The sequence below is a fragment of the Colossoma macropomum genome, unplaced genomic scaffold (assembly GCF_904425465.1).
Source record: "Colossoma macropomum unplaced genomic scaffold, Colossoma_macropomum, whole genome shotgun sequence".
NCBI classification, from domain to species: domain Eukaryota; kingdom Metazoa; phylum Chordata; class Actinopteri; order Characiformes; family Serrasalmidae; genus Colossoma; species Colossoma macropomum.
Window position 1 is genome coordinate 12,916,528 of NW_023494795.1, and position 19,682 is coordinate 12,936,209.

The 19,682-nt window shown below is 39.0% G+C and overlaps 2 protein-coding genes across 3 annotated transcripts; both read left to right on the forward strand.

Moving 5' to 3' along the window:
* Positions 1-190: 190 nt before the first annotated feature.
* On the forward strand, positions 191-8,684 carry paics (phosphoribosylaminoimidazole carboxylase, phosphoribosylaminoimidazole succinocarboxamide synthetase). Its single transcript, XM_036581506.1, has 10 exons — positions 191-316; positions 408-444; positions 1,159-1,356; positions 2,581-2,759; positions 3,155-3,334; positions 3,786-3,899; positions 4,473-4,556; positions 5,904-6,084; positions 7,719-7,877; positions 8,339-8,684. The coding sequence occupies exons 2-10, from the start codon at positions 429-431 to the stop codon at positions 8,503-8,505; spliced, it is 1,278 nt and encodes a 425-aa protein (XP_036437399.1). The 5' UTR covers positions 191-316; positions 408-428; the 3' UTR covers positions 8,506-8,684.
* A 2,687-nt stretch (positions 8,685-11,371) lies between these two features.
* On the forward strand, positions 11,372-17,887 carry LOC118815404 (E3 ubiquitin/ISG15 ligase TRIM25-like). Of its 2 annotated transcripts, none has more exons than XM_036581508.1 (6): positions 11,372-12,361; positions 12,607-12,702; positions 13,727-13,960; positions 14,231-14,390; positions 16,176-16,235; positions 16,376-17,887. In XM_036581508.1, the coding sequence occupies exons 1-6, from the start codon at positions 11,768-11,770 to the stop codon at positions 16,903-16,905; spliced, it is 1,674 nt and encodes a 557-aa protein (XP_036437401.1). In that variant the 5' UTR covers positions 11,372-11,767; the 3' UTR covers positions 16,906-17,887. The 2 variants fall into 2 exon arrangements, with proteins under 2 accessions (XP_036437401.1, XP_036437402.1); XM_036581509.1 differs by having other exon boundaries at positions 16,179-16,235.
* The last annotated feature ends 1,795 nt before the right edge of the window (positions 17,888-19,682 follow it).

The window sequence follows — 19,682 nt, forward strand, 5'->3', positions numbered from 1 at the left end:
GCTGGTTAGAAGTGGTTAAAGGTTATAAACGAGCTTTGCGCCATCCAACTTCACAGCAGCTGGAGACGTTGGTCAGCTGAATCTGTGAGGAAGGAAAAAAGATTAGCTTATTTGCTGAAAAGAATAGACAAACGATTTTTTCCTCACGTGGTGAAGATGGCGGCGTGATTCTGATTGGTTTTTATAAATCAGCAGAGTGTCGTAATCGTGTCCTTAGTAGGTGAAAAAGTGTTGGCTCCCCCTCTCTCTCTTCATTCCCCCCAACTTTTCTCCACTTGTTGGACACAGAGAGGCCCGTCCCCTCTCACAGCCACAGGTAGCGGTTACTCTTATTTTTAGGAATACGTGTAGACAGACCGATAGTACTGCTGTGTTTATGATTATTAAAAGCATCTGTTTTCTTGCAGGACATAAGAGTTTCAACCGAAATGGCGTCGACAGCGGGTACGTAATGTTTTATTGCAGCTTCATGATGTTGACTCGTTTTGTGCTCTCCACGCTTTGTCGGTGCAGCGTGCCAGTAAACGAGGCGAGCAGGGAGAGTGAAGTGAGGTGAAGGGATTTTGTGAACTGAAACCAGGTGCAATAAACCTGTACAGCTTTTGTTTTCCCTCTTTAGTTTGTTCCATCGATTTATTTCTGAATGTCGTAGGTTTTTGCATCGTCTGCGTCAGGAGTTTGTTTACCATGCTGTAGAGTGTAGGGGTGGGTGATACAGCGAAAATACATCACAATACCTGGACATTTTCTCGATACACGATATTCACTACGATATTTGGTGATATAAAGTTTGACTGGTTGAAAAAGACAAGGAAAAGTGGTGCCAGAATAAAAATATTGCTAAAAACTGAATACGACAATCAAAACATTTCAGAAAATGTGCTGCTTCGTATCCATTTAAACAAGATTCATTATGCTGTCTTTGTATTGAAACATGCAGTTTCTGTGTTCTTTAACTGCTGACGATGTGTACCGAGATATGCTCAGAAAAGCTTATAGAGACGTAATTTATTAAAATAAATATGGTCGTATTGCCCACCCCTAGTGTCCACACAGTTGCTATGTAATTAAAGCCACTGATTAAAGTTAACTAACTTAACCAGGAGGGCTATCAAACTTTGAATGTTGACATTATGTTGCTTGGCTGCCCCTTTTTAGATCTGAAACTGGGCAAGAAACTGAACGAGGGCAAGACTAAGCAGATCTTTGAGCTCCTGGAGGAGCCTGGTCATGTTTTGGTTCAGTCCAAAGACCAGATCACTGCCGGCAATGCGGTGCGGAAAGACCAGATGGAGGGCAAGGCCGCAATTGCAAACAAGACCACCAGCTGTGTGTTCAAGCTCCTGCAGGACGCTGGTGAGTTCTGAATAAAGTTGTTTGTGTGTGTGTAAGTGGTTCAGTGTCCTCATGCCCACAGATGCTCTTACTGCCTGTGTTGCCCTTGATTCACTGATCATATCATCCTAATATCATAATGATATCTTGCACTCAACACTTTCACTCTGTAACCATTTACTGTCCACTACCAGCACTGGCTGATATACTGTCTCTGTGGTATGCTGTGATACGGATGCACTGTGTTACTGATTTTCAGAGTTAGAGGTATTGATGGATGATTATCATTACATCCATTCTAACATTATGTTACATAAAATAGCAGCTCCCTTTTGCAAATTCATTTGCTTTTATGTATTTTCAATTCAGTTTACTCATGGTCTCTAGAGCCTGATAGTTCAAAGTACAGTTTTATGTCCTATACTGGGTGGTTCAGATTGTTCTAGAATACATTAATGAATAGTAAATAAATAGGAAGACTCTTGGCTAGAAAAGTTAACATTTACAGTACTGTGTAAGATTCTGTGGAGTAGTTTTAAGAGAAGAAAACAGTCCAGTCCAAACAGGTTCTGATAGGTTTCTAAGACCTTCTATTTGCATAAAGTAGCAGCACTCAGGTTTATTAATGCAAACTTGGATGTCATCTGATCCTTTTTTGTGATTAGAGCAATTGCTACAATCTTGTCTTTCACCTGATATTTGTAGTTTTCTGTATTACAACACAGACCTAAATGAAAAGTTACACCCTTAACAGAGCAGTTTTAGTGAATTGGAGTAACTGCAACCCATGCGTGTAGCTCATGATGATGCTGGTGCTGTGAAATCACTTCCTTGTGACTTGTGCTTGCTTAAATTAAGCAGAACACATGCACATCTCTGCCTGCCTATAGTTGCTCATGTTCTGTCCATTGTTGGTGTTGACCCATTTACCGAGTTATGTGTCTAGTTATTTTGCCACAGCTACTCCTCCATGAACTGATTTTCCAGCTGACTGCATACTTAAATAAAAGTCTGTTCACCACTCAAGTTTAAAATTGCTGTTAGTGTAACTTTGCCAATGATTCACATTTTTAACAGCGTTAGTTTACAGCTCTCAGAAGTGTGAGATTGAGCATATGAGCCCTACAAAACATTGCATTCATCAATGATCCCTTTCTACAACATTGCACTTTCAAGTTGTTTTTTTTAAGAGGTTTAAATGGAGACCGTTGTTCAGTGATCATTGTTTGCTCTTTGTGCTGTCAGGCATTAAGACTGCGTTTGTGAGGCAACATTCAGAGACAGCATTCGTAGCCAGCCATTGTGAGATGATCCCCATTGAGTGGGTCTGCAGACGCATTGCTACAGGGTCCTTCCTCAAAAGGAACCCAGGGGTCAAAGAAGGCTACCGCTTCTCTCCATTGAAGCTGGAGATGTTCTTCAAGGTAGGTCTTCACCCATGTTGTTTTAAGGTTGCCTTAAGAAATGGCCTTATTTAGACATGCTTATAAATTGATTCTAGTAATAGTTCAAAACACTGTCTATTCTGGTTTACTGTCTGACATGTGGTTGTCAGAAAATGAAGAGCGTGTTGATCAGAGAACTGCGTGACAATACTGTTATCGAGTTGTTATCACTCAAGCCCTGAGAACAAAGCATTGGTCAAAAAGTAACTGAGGCAGTGCCATTAGGTTGTCAGATAAGGTTTAAAATCATTAGTGTGATTTGGGGGATGATCTAGATTCAGGCCTACTCATTTCGTGAATATGACTGTTGTGAGGAGAGTAACTAGATTTTCTCCATATTCGTTGCAGTTCTGATCTGCCTTGCTTTCGCACAGGACGATGCTAATAATGACCCGCAGTGGTCTGAGGAGCAGGTGCTGGCAGCTGGCTTTGAGCTGGCGGGACTGTCCATCGGTCGCTGCGAGGTGGACATCATGAGCAAGAGCACAGTAGCCATCTTCGAGATCCTGGAGAAGGCCTGGGCCACCCAGAACTGCACCCTGGTGGACATGAAGGTACCTTCTAGCGCTGGGTTTCACTTCATTGGACTAGAACACATTATGGAGCTGAACTTACACTAAATAAGCTAGATTTTGGCTATCAACTTATGACTACATAACTAAATTAACAATGTCACTGTTATTAACACATTGTTCTAGTTTGACCCTTCAAATTATCCATAGTTCCAGCCTGAAGCCCAGCTGTTTCTATGCCTCAGTGATGGTAGCCCTTTTGTTCAGCTACAGCTTTTAAATGGCTAAATTACTTCCATTGGTGGTTCTCTTGACAAGTTATTTCCGGCTACTGCAATGATGTGCATTTATTTATGATCAAATTTGAAGTGTCATTTAAAAGCAAAACACACTGCTGATGCTGACACTCTAGTCCATTAGTAATGGGTTGTATTCCCAAAATGGGCCAGTAGTTATTTTGTTGGTGCTGAATGTTGCAATTCTCCACCTTCAGATTGAGTTTGGCGTAAACGTGACTACCAAGGAGGTTGTGCTGGCTGATGTGATTGACAACGACTCGTGGAGGCTGTGGCCATCTGGAGATCGTAGCCAACAGAAAGACAAACAGGCAAGCTTTTCACTTTAAGCTCTTCAGTTACTGTAACAAGAGTGCCATAGCTCTAAAGCTATGGCAGTGTTGGCATAGGTTAGACAGGAGAGACTAAATACTCTCCATCTTTTCTTCAAGAGAAATTTACAGACTTAACATACCCTACTTTCTATTCAGTTTCTATGCAACAAGTAAAGCAGAACTCACTCTTCAAGCCAACACGTTTATGGTTGTAGTGGATGTTAGAATAAAAGCAGATCCCCTTTTCTCTAATTTGACAGGCTGACAATCTGACTTGCACTGCGTCGTCCCCTTGAGTACTGAAGTTTATAACTGCCACAGTAACCGGAGAATACTCTGTTTGTCCAATAGGACCATTCATTTGCAGTGCTTTGCACAGGTGTCGTCATTTGTGTGTATGTACTTTCATAGGCTATGAAATCGCCCCCAAACATTGTAAGCATATCACGTTTTTCTATTATGGCTGCAGCTATGTGCTCTCTGAAGAGTACTGCTTCAGACCTCACTATGACAGCCAGTTGCTGCTAGGTGCAGGCGATTGAACCTGGTGTCCTGCCTCTCCCTCTCTAGGTTTACAGAGACCTGAAAGAGGTCACACCTGAGGCCATGCAGATGGTAAAGAGGAACTTTGAGTGGGTTTCTGAGCGAGTAAAGGTAAGACTGAGCAATGTGCAGCACTGCCAAATGTTTTTTTTTTTTTTTTTAAATCAATTTCTTTTAACACTACTATATCTCTTACCTATTTTGTCTCACATGCTATTATTTAGAAATTCTAGTTTAAAAAAGGTCACTATAAACCCGCCATGCAGTTTAAAACTGATTAGAGTTGGGAAGTTAAACATTTACATGTATCTGACTGAAATTGCCCAATTTGCCCAGTTTGACCTGGGCTGTTCACCTTGAGCAACTGTTCACCCTTGGTGGACTTGCCCCCTCAATCCCAATAAAATCCATAGCTCATTTGGATGGCCTTTTCAGTGAACCTCATAACCTTAAAAGGTGTTCACTGATTCACTCAACCAGGCATGCACTAGGACATCCAGAAATTACTCTTTCAAATAGTACTGGGTGATATACTGGTTTATCCAGTATACCAGTTGAAGTTCTTCCTCCGGTATGGGTTTTATCATAACCATTATACTGGTATGCTACAAATATATGTAGATAACATGATGTACAAACAGTGCAAGCCACACCAATCTTAGCCTCCTTAGCTGACTGGCCGAGTCAGGAATGTTTCCGGCAAATTTAAAATGAAAATAAAAAATGCAGCAGTGCATCTGTCACTTCCTTTGTAGTCTGTCGAATCTGAAGCAGACCACTTTGTTTTTGAGCCAACAGACATAAAGGAATAGCCAGTATTTTGCTGTTAGCCTTACCCTAACATGGACAGCAGACCCGTTACAATGCTTTCCCTCGTACCGCCTGAGAAGCCACTGACTATCAGTTGTATCAGACAAACAAGCCTTGGAGAACATTAACATAGTTTTTGCCAGGCCTTGGGGCTAGTGTAAGAAAGCAACATTGACATAGGTTTATCTACATACTGTTCAGTTTTATTATTATTATTTTTATTTTTTTTTTTGCACCACAAAACTATTTTCATAATTTTTTGGTTGTAAAAAATGATTCTTATTAAAAGTGAAGGGACATCCCAGAATAATACGCCACTGATAACCTATAAAAATAGGTTTTCCTAAGCGTCTAAAATGGTTTTATTTTAAAAAAATAAATGACTTGATATGTTCCAAAGTTTTAATTATGCTGTCATATAACTTTCTGGCCATACTGCCCACTGATGGTGAAGCTGCCTTTTTTTTGTCTGTTGATGTTTGAGCTGTGCAGTGGCGCTACCTTGTGGTGTAACTGCAGTAATGCTTTTTGCTGCTAAGCAGAGTGGAATATGTGGTAGAGCGTAATGTCTTTGTCTTCTTAATCATCTGCTGTGTAACACAACAAAGACAACTTTGAGTTTATGATAACTGCATTTTGTGTGTGTAGCTGCTTCTGGAGTCCCAGACGAGTGGAAGGGTTGTAGTGCTTATGGGCTCGACTTCTGACATGGCTCACTGTGAGAGGATCCGTAAAGCCTGCAGCTCATATGGAATCCCCTGTCATCTTAGAGTCACCTCCGCACACAAAGGGCCTGATGAGACACTGCGCATCAAAGCTGAATATGAGGGTAAAGTGGCTTTCTGCAACACACACACACGTGCATGAATGTGCTTGATTGTTTATGATTTATCTCTCTGTTAAAGGCTGCACATTCTACATTTCTCTTCTATTTTATTTTTTCCCCTGAGGTCCACTTATGGTTTTTGTGGATTCATGTACAAAATACACTTTAGAAAAAAAATTTGGGACGATGTGCAAATCATGTAAACCCTATATTTAATTGAAAATAGTACAAAGACAACATCAGATGTTGAAACTGAGAAATTTTATTGTTTTTTGAAAAATATATGCCATTTTGAGTTTTGAACAACTTATTAGTTGGGACGGGGGGATGTTTGCCACTGTGTTTCATCACCTCTTCTTTTAACAACACTGTAAGCATTTGGGAACTGAGGAGGTCGACTGCTGTAGTTTTGAAAGTGAAATGTTTTTCTGTTCTTGCTTGATATAGAATTTCAGCTGCTCACCATTTCGGGGTCTCTTGTCATTTGCATTTTATAAAACACAAATTTATTTCAGTGACAGGTCTGTAATGTAGGCAGATCAGTTTAGCATCCCAAACTCTTTTCCTACGGAGCCATGATGTTATACTGTGTGCAGAATGTGTGTTTGTATTGTCTTGCTGAAATAAGCAAGGCATTCACTGAAAAAGACGTCATCTGGACGGCTGCATATGTTGCCAAAACTTGTATATATCGTTCAGCATTAATGGTGCAAGTCCCCCATGCCATGTGCAGTAATGCACCCCTATACCTTCATGAATACTGGCTTTAGAGCTGTGCACTGATAAGCTGAGTCGTCTTTAGCCTGGAGAAGTGTCCATGATTTCCAAAAGAAATTCAATGTTTGTTTCGTTGGACCACAGGACACCTTTTCCTCTTCACCTTAGTCCATCTTAATTGATCTTTCTGGGTCCTGTTTATGGTTTCATCTTTGCATGATAGAGGTTTAACTTGCATTTGTGGATGCAGCGATGAACTGTGGTTTCCTGAAGTGTCACTTCAACATCGGCATATATTTCTCAAAAAACAATCCAATTTCTCCGTTTCAACATTTAATATGTTGTCTTTTGTTTTTTGGAAATGAGGTTGTACAAAAAATAGCAGTAATGATTTTTACATGACTATTCTCCTTATATCTTCCTTAGATTTGAACAGACTGTTATTGTTTCTTTAAGACGGACATATGTAAAGTGGCTGTCCATGTAACTACCTTATAACAGCAAGAATTGCCAGGCTACACATCTGTAGGCAGAGTGGGTGGGGCTAATATGCTGTCGACCAATAGGTGGTTATATGTAAAAATGTATTTTCTTGCGTTGCTGTGAAAACAGTAAATTCAAAATGAGTTGTTTTAGTTTTTATATATGGACTAAGGTACATTTTGAAACATACTGTGTTTACATACTGTATCAAACTATTTTTAAAAAATGCACTCATTCTTCTATGGGCCCTTTAATTTCTTACTCCACAGGACTGTTTGTAGCACATTTCACTTGAGAAAAATAGGATTTTTTTGTTTTGTTTTTCTGAGCACAAAGTTAATGTAACCATCTTCCATGTACAAATGCCCAGTACAATGAGTATATAAACAGGCTTTAAGACTCTGAAATGGCTAATCCATACTAATGAATCTCCCCAGGTGATGGAGTCCCCACCATTTTTGTAGCAGTTGCAGGAAGGAGTAATGGTTTGGGTCCTGTGATGTCAGGAAACACAGCTTATCCTGTCATTAACTGCCCGCCTGTTACCCCTGATTGGGGTGCTCAGGATGTCTGGTCATCTCTTCGCATGCCTAGTGGTAAGAGTTTGTTTTTTTTCAAGATTCTGTATGTTTGTGGTGGGATTGTAGTTACCTGTAGAGGTTCTGTAATGTTATCTATAATGTGATGTGACTGATCCATTCGTACAGTGTAATAAATTGTGTAATTTCCCCAGATTACCCAGACTGAATCTCGAATTTAGTGTTACACAACACGTGCCCACTCACTACCAATAACATGGCTACATGGTTGAACTACCAGGATTTTATTACTACTTTACCTTGAGGGTGTATTGAGCACAACTACAGTTACTGAAGAGAATACAGGTTCAGCAGTAACTCTAAAATGATTACCGTTAGCCTTTTAAATACTACAAATGTTTCAGATTCACCATTGTTTGTGGATAATCACCTAAATCATAGTACTTCTCCAGATTAAAGTAACCCAGCTCTAATAGAGATCTCTCTTTCTCTCCTCCCTTCCCCTCTGGCTCCTCCAGGACTGGGGTGCTCCACAGTTCTTTCTCCAGATGCTGCTGCCCAACATGCTGCTCAAATCCTGGGTCTGACTGACCACCTGATCTGGGCCAAACTGCGTGCCTCCATGCTCAACACCTGGATCTCCCTAAAGCAAGCGGACAAGAAGCTACAGCAATGCAGCCTCTGAACAAACTGCACTTGCGTTTACTCTCAACCATTCCAGATGTTTAACTACTCCATCACTCCTCTGTACTCACAGCTATCATTTTACTGCTGATGGAAGCTTGTGAACTAATTTAGTGCCTTTGTTTGCAGGAACAATTTCTCATCTGTAAATGCCAAGAATAAATAGATTCATAGAAAACATTTCTGAGCCTTTGCTTTACACAAAGAAATTAAAATGGATGACAGAAATATTCTGTATGGTAGATGACAATCAGGAGCCATGGCCTTCAGGAAGTATCATCTCACTATATTGTTTAATAAACTTTATCAAATATTCATAATAAGACTAACCCATAATAGCCCATTTTTGTATGAGATCCTATTGATTTACATTTAATAAATGTAGGATTAAAGGAACAGTTCATTTAAAAATCAAGCGTTCAATTTTCTTACCCAAACATGGTCAGTCAGCTAGGAAATGTTTGGTGTTTTAAATTTGCTTCTTTAGTTTTGCACTAGAGCTCTGTGTCTTGGCTGACTGTTGAGTCAAGGCAAAATTGTGTAAATTTAGGTTTTCAGGGAAATGTTCCTTTGTTTGAGGCAGATTTCTGACACTAGGACATTGTTATCTATCTTTTGTTTATTTTTCTAGACAATTTTTAGCCTGGGTATAGAAAACTTAACATTTTGAGATTACTTAATATAATTTGAGGCAAGTGTGTGACTTAGGATTTAGGCTAATTGATGGGCATAAACTTTCATCACATGCTAAGTATATTCAGACTTATTAATTTGTTATTTCACCCATATGTAGGCATACATCAAAACTAAATGGTGTGTCTTCAGGTGCTGAGGTGCAACTTGCAAAGCATGACAAGACAGTACACAAGACTTAAGTATTAGTGTTGTAGTCAATACTGTTTGAGGAAACAGACAAGACTAAGACTTTTCAAGATGTAAAAAAAAAAGGGGGGGTGGGGGTTTGTAGTTTCATTATCATTCATTTTACTATATTTTATATATATATATAAAAATCTCAACCACCCAAATAGTACCTGCTCTGTGAGGGTCCATGGGTGTCCTGACCACTGAAGAACAGAATAAAAGGGGGCTAACAAAGTATGCAGAGAAACAGATGGACTACAATCTGTAATTGTAGAACTACAAAGTGCACCTATATAGTAAGTGGAGCTGATAAAGCGTAGAAACGTGGTCATAATGTTATGCCTGATCGGTGTGTGTGTGTGTATATGTATATATATGTGTGTGTGTGTGTGTGTGTATATGTATATGTATATGTGTGTGTATATGTATATATATATATATATATATATATATATATATATATATACACACACACATAGATGTATGTATATGTAAAATGTCCCATTAAATTACATTAGGTATAAAATATTAACATAGTCTTAGTCCAAATGGTGTTATAATTTTGAAAGCAAATGATGGTGAGGCTGGTGGTAATGATGCAAATGATGTTAGTCAACTGAATAAGACATACATCCATTTTTATTATTAAATGGAAATATTAATAATTGCTTTCTGTTTTGCCCTCAGGGGATATGGAAAGAATTAGATCCTCAACCTGCAGTGAACAGATTTTATTTAAACATGTAGAGAAAGAACTGTTTATTCAGTTTGAAGGTTTTGCTGATATTCAATAATAATAGAAAAAAGTTCCATTTCCATTTACCTCAGATGGAGGTATCACCCTCGGCTTATTGTTGACAGTGATAAAGTGACAGCAGTCACAGTGGTAATTTTGTAGTAGCACAATATGATGCTTCTTGTATGATGTGTATGATCTATACAGTTATAATTATATGGTGATACATATTTACACATACAATCATATGCAAAAGTTTGGGCACCCCGGTTAAATTAAATATTTTGTTGATTTTGTATGTGAAAAGTTAACACATCCTCTACAAGGAATAAATGGGCATACATGGCATCAAATATGGCCTTTTTCTGCCAAACCAAACATATAAAATGTGCCATAACTTTTGCACAGGTCACATTTTATGTTTTATTTTCTTGCCTATTTGTTAAATTCAGCAAATAAACAGTAATTGTGCAGTAAAATGTACACATGTGCAGACAGTTTTCCTCTTTTACGCTTTTACCAAAGCTTCTTTCAGTTGTTTGTTTTGGGGGGTTTTGCCCTTCAGTCTCCTCTTCAAGAGGTGAAATGCATGCTCAGTTGGGTTATTGTCTGCTGATTGACTTGGCCAGTCTAAAACCCTTCCACTTTTTCCCCCTTTGTTGTGTTGGCAGTGTGTTTTGGATCATTATTTTGGAGCTTGATGAAGTTCCACCCGATTAGATTGGGTGCATTTCTTACTGCTGATGAGTGGTTTGTATCTTGAAGTATGGCCTCTATATTCCGCTCTTAAAGTCATTTTCGGATGTTGGATTATGACACCTTCGCCCCTGCCCTGTGGAGGTTGTTGGTGATGTCACTGACTGTTGTTTTTGGGTTTTTTCCACAGTTCTCACAATGTTCCTGTCATCAACTGCTGTTTTCCCTGGCTGACCTGTTTGATTGTTAGTACACCAGTGGTTTCTTTCTTTCTCAGGACATTCCAAGTTGTTGTTGGCTATGCCCACTGCTTGTGTTCGATTTTTCCTCATTTCCCTCTTTTCCCAGCTTGCTTTTCTCCCATAGACAGTACTCTGGTTCTTCATGTTTGTTTATCTAATTTAACAACAAATGTAGTGCTTACAGGCTCAACCCAAGAGTAGACATTCAGAGGTATTAATCGCTTAAACAATCCAACATGGCGCACCTAAGAAACAAGAAACGCCTGTCGGTCACACGTTCCAGTGTTTTTTGTTTTTTTTTTTGCTCACTTGAAAATAGGTGGGTTCAAATAAAAGGTTTTAACATGAGTAGATGTAAATGTAAATGAATTTAAATATCGGGAAATAGAAGCTGAAATTGCCTTATATTCATCTATTGATCTAAAACTTGTCTTCAATGTGTAGCAAAAACAGGAAAGGAAATTGTTTTGCTGTTCCAATATATTTGGAAGCAACATTTGTGCATGTTTAGTTTTTCACTGAACTGTCGCTTTAAAGTTTCACTGTATAATGGGAGTAGAAGGTGGAGTAGTGTGTGTTGTATGCGGTGATGATAGTGATCATGATGGTATGTCGGTTTTGCCCCACCTACACTGTAATGAGCACAGAACCAGGAAGACTCCCTGCTCAGTTCGGAAGGAACGCTTCAGTTTACTGAGCTCTGTGTGCATGACAGAGAGAGCAGAATGGCTGAGGACAGCAGCATTTCAGTAGATCACCTTCAGTTCAGCTGTTCCATCTGCCTAGATCTACTGAAGGATCCGGTGACCACGCCCTGTGGACACAGTTTTTGTATGGTATGTATTAATGACTTTTGGGACCACGCTACTCAGAGGGGACTCTACAGCTGCCCTCAGTGCAGAGAGACTTTCATGCCAAGACCTGTCCTGCGGAGGAACAATGTCATGGCTGAAGTGGTGGACAAGCTCAAGAGAAAAGACCTGAAAAGTCCTTCTCCTGTTCAGTACAGCTCAGAGTCAGGAGACGTAGAGTGCGACATCTGCTCTGAAAGCAAAGGCAAAGCCATCAAGTCCTGTCTGGTGTGTCTGGCTTCTTTTTGCGAGACTCATCTCAAACCTCACTACGAATCACCGGCCTTTAAGAAGCACAAGCTAGTCCAGGCCTGCAGACAACTACAGGAAAAAGTCTGCTCCCGCCATAACAAACTGATAGGGATCTACTGTCGTACAGACCAAAAATTCATTTGCTCTTTGTGTATGTTAACTGGACATAAAGGCCATGATACAGCATCCCTTGCAGAAGAAAGAACTGAAAAACAGGTATTTGACATACTACATCTGATGCATGACTTATTAGCATGTTAATAAATAAACAAACATCCTAAACCAGTCAGTTATATCAGTTTATATCAGTCAACACCCTTAATTCTGCCATTGTGTAATACAAGGGCGACCTATTTATTTGCTGTGTGATCAAGTGGGTGCAAGTGGTTTCTGGTCAATTTCATCATTCTCTGTATTTTGTAATTCTTTTTGTTGTTGTTGTTGTTGTTGCTGTTCCACAGAGCCAGATGAGGCAAATGCAGAGGACATTTCAGCAGCGAATCCAAGAGAAACAGAAAAAAGTGCAGGACCTCAAACAGGCTGTGTATAATCTTAAGGTGAGGACTGATCTCTGATGAGAGCTGCTGGAACTGTAAAGAATGTAAGGTGATATTAAAGTGGTAGTACAGCAAAAAAAATCAAATGTCCACAATTGTCCCTTTACTCCAAATAGAGTCGATCAGCTAAGACATGTTTGGTGTCTGAGGTTTGCTTCTCTTAGTTCTGCACTTGAGCTACAAGGCTAAGGTAGCTATAGAGTATGGAAACATATACTCCATCAGTTAGCATCATGCAAACTGCATTCCTCATACAGTTCCTCAACAAATCATGTTGAGTTGGTAAGTAATCATTAATAGGCCTGCTTATTTGGCTTCAGGCTTCAAGATGCTATTAATGTTTTTAGCTATTCAATGTATTTTGTCTGTTTAATGTCATACAGTGTCAGAAACCACTTACCATTGCTGTCCTGAAAAAATGCATCTCTATTTTTTCCATTTTTATTTTTCTGCATTATTTGAACATAGCCGCTGTCTTTTACATTGTGTGAACATTTCATGATGAAAGGATCAATAGAAAGACTCCAAAACAACTTAGAATAAAATCTCCTTATGTTAACTTACTTTGAAAGTTAAGAATGTTTTTGCCTTCTTCTGTAAAGTTACAGTTTTGGAGATACTTTTTTATATAAATAAGTCTTCTTAATAAAAATAAAGCATGGCTCCAACTTACCATAGTGATCCTAATGTGTGGCCATGACTTCATAAGGCACGTTCCACTGTGTTACTAAGTCACGGCCACAGTTTAACTATAACAACTTAAATATCTCATTCACACACTTTACTAACTTACCACGACTTATATAACACTAAGTATATTGTTGATACACTTTACTAAGTTGTGGCCACAACTTAACTAACTTGTTTCCACACCTTACTAAGTCATGGCCACAACTTAATTAGCTTACTGGTTAGCTAACCATAGCAACTGTAAGTGGCATGTAGCTTGTGTGATGCTAATCACCCTTACTTGTTAGCTGCATTAGCCTTATAGCTGTAACTGGAACTCTGTGGTTCCTAACAGCGTTCTGCACAAGCGGCGGTGGAGGAGAGTGAGAGAATCTTCACTGAGCTCTTCCTCTCTATTGAGCAAAAGTGCTCTGAGGTGAGGGGGCTGATCAGAGCTCAGGAGGAAACCGAGCAGGATCGAGCGGAAGGCCTGCTGGAGCAGTTGGAGCAGGAGATTGCTGACCTTCAGAGGAAACACACTGATCTGGAGCAACTTTCAGACACTGAGGATCACATCCATTTCCTCCAGGTACATTTCACTGGCTCTTTGCGAGGGCTAAATGTTTACACACTCCTCTATGAGGATTCAGTCTCCTTTGTTTTTAAATTTCAAAACATATGAGTTGCCCGCAACCCAACCCTAATATAGCACACCCAACCTTAATGCCTCCAACCCTCATATAACACACAATGGTCCAACCCTAATCAAACACACCTGTTTGTCATATTCAGATGCCACTTGTTTTCATAGCAGTTGATTTTAAGCTTTATGTTCTGGCCTTGATATTTGTCCCTGTAGAGCTTCCAGTCTCTCTACTCTGCTTCCAAAGCTAAGGACTCTGCAAGGGTGACTATCAATCAACATGTTTCATTTGAAGGAGTGAGGAAGTCTCTCTCAGAGTTTAAAGACAGACTAGATGAATTCTGCAAGGAGGAATTCGACAAAATCAATCCATATGGTAAGTGTAGTTGTACAACATCAAAACATTCTAGTGAACAGCTGACTCACAGATCAGTACTTTATTAGAGACTTTATAAACTTTGCTGTGTTTGCCCCGCTACAGCAAATTTTATAGTTTACAACAGGTGTCAAATATCTTTTCTCACAAAAGTTCATGCCCACTTTCTTGTGGAATATTCATAAATGTATTGCTTCCAAATACAGGGTGATTCAAAAAGATTCATCCGATATCATTACAGAACAATGCAGTAAACTGTAAATGGTTTAAGTGATCACAAAGTTTATTATGTAATTTTACAAGTGCTCAGTATGAACCTCCTCCAGCTGTACGGACAACATCAGCGCCATAGTCAAATTCATCCCATACTTCATTGAGCATGTTGGGTGTCACTGCACTCACGGCTCTTTCAATGCGATTTCGGAGATCATCCAGTGTTTTGGAACCAACAACGAACGCTCCGGGCTGTTGGACGAAAATGGCCGATTCACTCTTGTTGAAGTGGAGAACGCAAAACACTTTCTGCTCAGGGGTCGCATCTCCTCTCAGACTGAAGGGAGCCATTTTCCAGTCACAGTCAGAAACTCTATGACCCCTTCTTTCAATTGGTATGTGATTGGTTCCTAGGCGCCTCACGGTTGTAAAAATATGGCGCTTTGAAATTGGATGAATCTTTTGGAGTCGCCTTTTACCAAACACCAGGTATAGGTTTTGTGCCAATAGCAGCAGAAAATGCTTTGTCAGATATTAGAGGAAAGAAAGAATGAATCTGATCAAATTCGGTCATAAATCTAGCCTGAAGCAACACAGAAATTATACAAATCATGAAGTGCAGTTAAGTAAGTTAATCAGTTTGAGCATATTATATAAATATATAAAATATTTAATTCTAAATTTGGTGGGTTTTACCCAATTTATTCCCTAATTTAGTCATGTCCAGTTCCACCTGATACCTAGATCTCCCCTATCACACCATGCTAATGCTGGGAGGGTGAAGGCGTGTATGTGCTTTCTTCAAAACATGTGAAGCGCCACCACACCTTTTCAATCTGCTGCTAATGCAGTCACTGGACAGCTCAACACAATTGGAGGAGGACATTAACTGCCAGTTCTGTTACATCAGCTAATAGACACACAGGCTGGCTAGCATTGTGCTAAGTGATGGTGAGAGGGCGGGTCTACCCACCCAGAGAAAGAGAGAGAGGCTATAAATGCTCTTTTGGGCTCCCAAGCTCAAGCTTACTAGTTTTTAAAGAAATAAATCATGGCTTGGAATCATCCGATACTGATATCGGTATCAGAAAGGAAAAAGTGGTATCATGCCACCGCTATCCAACGCAACATGCACCAAACATGTCTTATGACTCATTTAGAGGCATTAGACAAATCAGAGTTAAAATAAACGTACAACATCATACGTATCACAAAGTGAGGTCATGTTGAAGGATTGGTTCTGAATCACAAACACCACAAATTTATTACAACACTACAGAGGATGTGATGTGATTTCCTCTGCTCCACAGCTCAACGGTTGGGGGCTTTTGTACCCTTCTAGCAGACGCTTGGCATTGAGCATTGTGATCTTAGGCTTGTGTGTGGCTGCTTCAAAACACATCATTCCATTCAGTGCTTTTCTGTGGAGATTATACAAGCTGCCTGTGTGCAACTGTAAAGTCACCAGATTCACTAATTAGAAGGGGTGTCTGCATATAATGTATATATACAATTAATATATTTATATTACCTTCAGTAATTCTTGTTATAACTTTTTTTTTTGTGTATCAGTAGTTAAAGTCCAGATGATTTTACCCTTTGAGCCAAAGACCAGAGAGGAATTTCTACAGTGTAAGTAAGAATAAACCAAATAGATTGCAATAAATTGCATAAAAAACCCTAAAACATAGAAAATCAGCAAAATATCAACTTTCCATTCAACAAATACACAAACAATGATTAATCTTATTCGAATATGATTTTTTCTTTAGATTTTTGTCATCTGACCCTTGACCCCAATACAGCAAATGAAGCACTGTGGCTGTCTGAGAACAACAAAAAGGTGACTCGCAGTGGGAGAATAACACCGTACCCTAATCATCCGGAGAGATTCGAAGCATACGGACAGGTTCTGTGTAAGGAGAGTGTTTCTGGACGCTGTTACTGGGAGGTGGAATGGAGCAGGGGCGGGTGGGTGTACATTTCAGTCTCATATAAAGGGATCTGCAGGAAAGGACAAGGTAATGAATGCTGGTTTGGACACAACAATCAGTCGTGGAGTCTGGAGTGCAGTTCCACTCTGTCCTTCTGGCACAACAACATTCAGATTAAAATCCCAGGCCCACCATCCTCCAGAATAGGAGTGTATGTAGATCACAGTGCAGGAACTCTGTCCTTCTACAGTGTCTCTGACACAATGACTCTACTATACAGAGTCCATACCATATTCACTCAGCCCCTGTGTCCTGGGTTTTGGGTCAATGTACTTGCAACTGCTAAGCTTTGTTACTCTATAGAATGACACAGACTACATACAGCACTTGAATTGTCATTCTAAATAATATAGGCTATTACTGAACACAATCCATACTCAGCAGCAAATAACAGTTAAATTACTTTCATGAAGTACAACAGTAAATTTAAATTTTTATTCCAAAATCCAAACAGAATTTAAATTAGAATAATTGTTGCTGATGTTAAAGTAATAGTCACAAAACGCATGTACATTGCTGTTTGCACATTAATTATCAGTGTAATTAGGAAAAACAGTGTTTCATTTCATTTTGACTGTATTTATACTAGCAATTTGTACTAGGAATGTGTTTTATTTGTGTGGTATGTTACAATATTACAGTCATGTTAATTTAATTAGGGCATTGAGGAAGTATGCATGAATAGAAAGTTTTACTGATGAGAAAAAAATGGGAATATACCAAAAAAACACAAAGGTACTAAGACGTATTAAAGGGCCCAATTCCTACATTTGTGTTGCATATTATTTTAAGGTCCACTTATGATGTTTGTGTGGGTTTACCAAAAACAATTATGAAACACTTTTACGTAGATTATCTTTTTCCTACCTCTCTTTATCTCTTCAAATTAAACAGGTTGTTTTTCTTACTGTGTCTGCTCCTCAGCGCGTTGCTGGGGGCTTTATACCCCTCTAGCTGAAGCTTGACATTGGGCATGGTGACCTTATTCTCATGTGCGGCTGCTTCAGAGCATTCTGTTGGTCAATGCTTTTATACAAAAACTTTTATACAAAAACGGCAATGGGTGCACTTTATAGTAGCTGAATTCATTCATTAAAAGGGCTGTCAGGATAGTTTTGGACAGTGTATATTTAAGTGGACACATTATTCATTAATCCCATATCTAAAATACCTCATTTGTTTTTCATAAATGAACACTTTTATTGTGTACTTATTTCAATTTCTAAGTGTAGCCAATCACAGTGTTAAATAAAAAAAACCCTGCAACTAAAAACAGTATATTTTATTGGTTTAAACAGTCTATACTTTCACATTTTCAGATAGGCAATGGCATTCAGACCAACTGAGTGAGATTAAATCAGAAAGCAAGACACTCAATCAAACACACCTTGAGTGTAGACATAATGTGTAATATTTTATCTTATCAACTTAATTGTTTGTTGAAAATATACATCCATTCTGAAATTGATGCCTGCAACACATTCCAAAAAAGTTGGACAGGGGAAATTTAAGACTAGGAACACTGTATAAGGTTAAAAAACATCTTAAACAGGTGATGCAATCATGCTTGGATGTAAAAGGAGCATCTAGGAAAGGCCTGGAATCCTTTATTACCAGGACGAGTCAGCGAAAAAAATATTTAATACAAAAAAAAAAACCCCAACAATTTAAAAATAAACATTCCTGAACCAGGGATTTAAGAGATTATATGTATTTCACCCCCTACAGTGCATGATATCATCAGAAAATTTCAGGGAATCTTCGTAAAGGGCAAAACCACAAATGAAAGCCCGTAACCTTTGATCCCTCAGAGATCACTGCATGTTTTTTTCTTTCAAAACTGGAGCGCACATAAACATATACATACAATACTGTGTATTGTGTATTTGTATTGCTATCAATTCAGTACAGGTCAAACTGGGTTTACTAATAACTGCTTTCTGCTTTTATTAGTATTTCACACACTGTCCCAACTTTTTTGGAACTGAGTTTGTAGGATATCAGGTCAGGTGAAACAGAACTTTATTGTTATTCCAGCCATATACAGGTATGCAGTTCAATGAAATAGCTTTCTCCAAGACCTTGGGGCAACATGTAACAGCACAGTAAACAGACAGTGCAGGACAAGGCACAAATATGATCGTGTGTAATACAGAGTTTTTTACAAGTAGCAACATAATAGTAAAATAGCAAGTGTCTAAGCAACATAATGGAGCTATGTAGAGTGAGCTAGAGTGTGAACAGGGCCATGAAATAAGAGTCCATAGCCTATGTTCATGATGGATAGAACATTATGAAATAATTTACTAAGTGACAGGCATTAATAGTTCATAGTCAAGGGACGTAGATGATCTCCCTTATTCAAATGTGAATCTTTTTAATAAAGAATATTTTTCTTAAGAATATATTTTTTTACACCTGGGAATAGTCTCATTGGCCTCTGTGTCTTTCTGAAGCCTGTGTTATGTTCTTTGAGAAGGACACTGTGACATGAGATACGGACCATCTTTATGTCCATCTCCAATCTATCCCACCAGACCTGGCGATGGCCTAAGGTACAGGAGCATTATCATTGACCACCATGCAGTTTGTGCATCAGATCTTTGCTCAGACTATTTGATAGCTGATCTAGAGACAATCTGTAAAAGGCATGGGTTCCACCATTGGTAAAAGTCCAAGCAGTTTTAACTTCCATGAGAAAGAAAAAAAATGTGTTTTTCTTTCTTCAAAAATAGAGAAAACTGTTAAAAATATTTTAAATGCAGAACTTTTGATAATAAGTAAGTGATTCCACTTATTATCCACTTACAAACATGTAAGAAAACTTCAGTCCAGAGCTTCAGGTTCAGTCTCACTTTCCCAGCTTGTGCAGGAAGGTTTGCAGGACGAGCTTCTGTCAGAAAATATCGCCATCTAGAGGCGACACACCGTCACCTCGGCTTTTTGTGGTGGACCGTCAAACTGCCTCCTATAGACGTCAGTATTTTATGGAAGGCCTTCGGGCTCAAAACACGTTTAAACATGCACGTTAACACGTAAGATGTAGACCTGATAACGTGACCAAAAACACGTTTACACTTTTGTG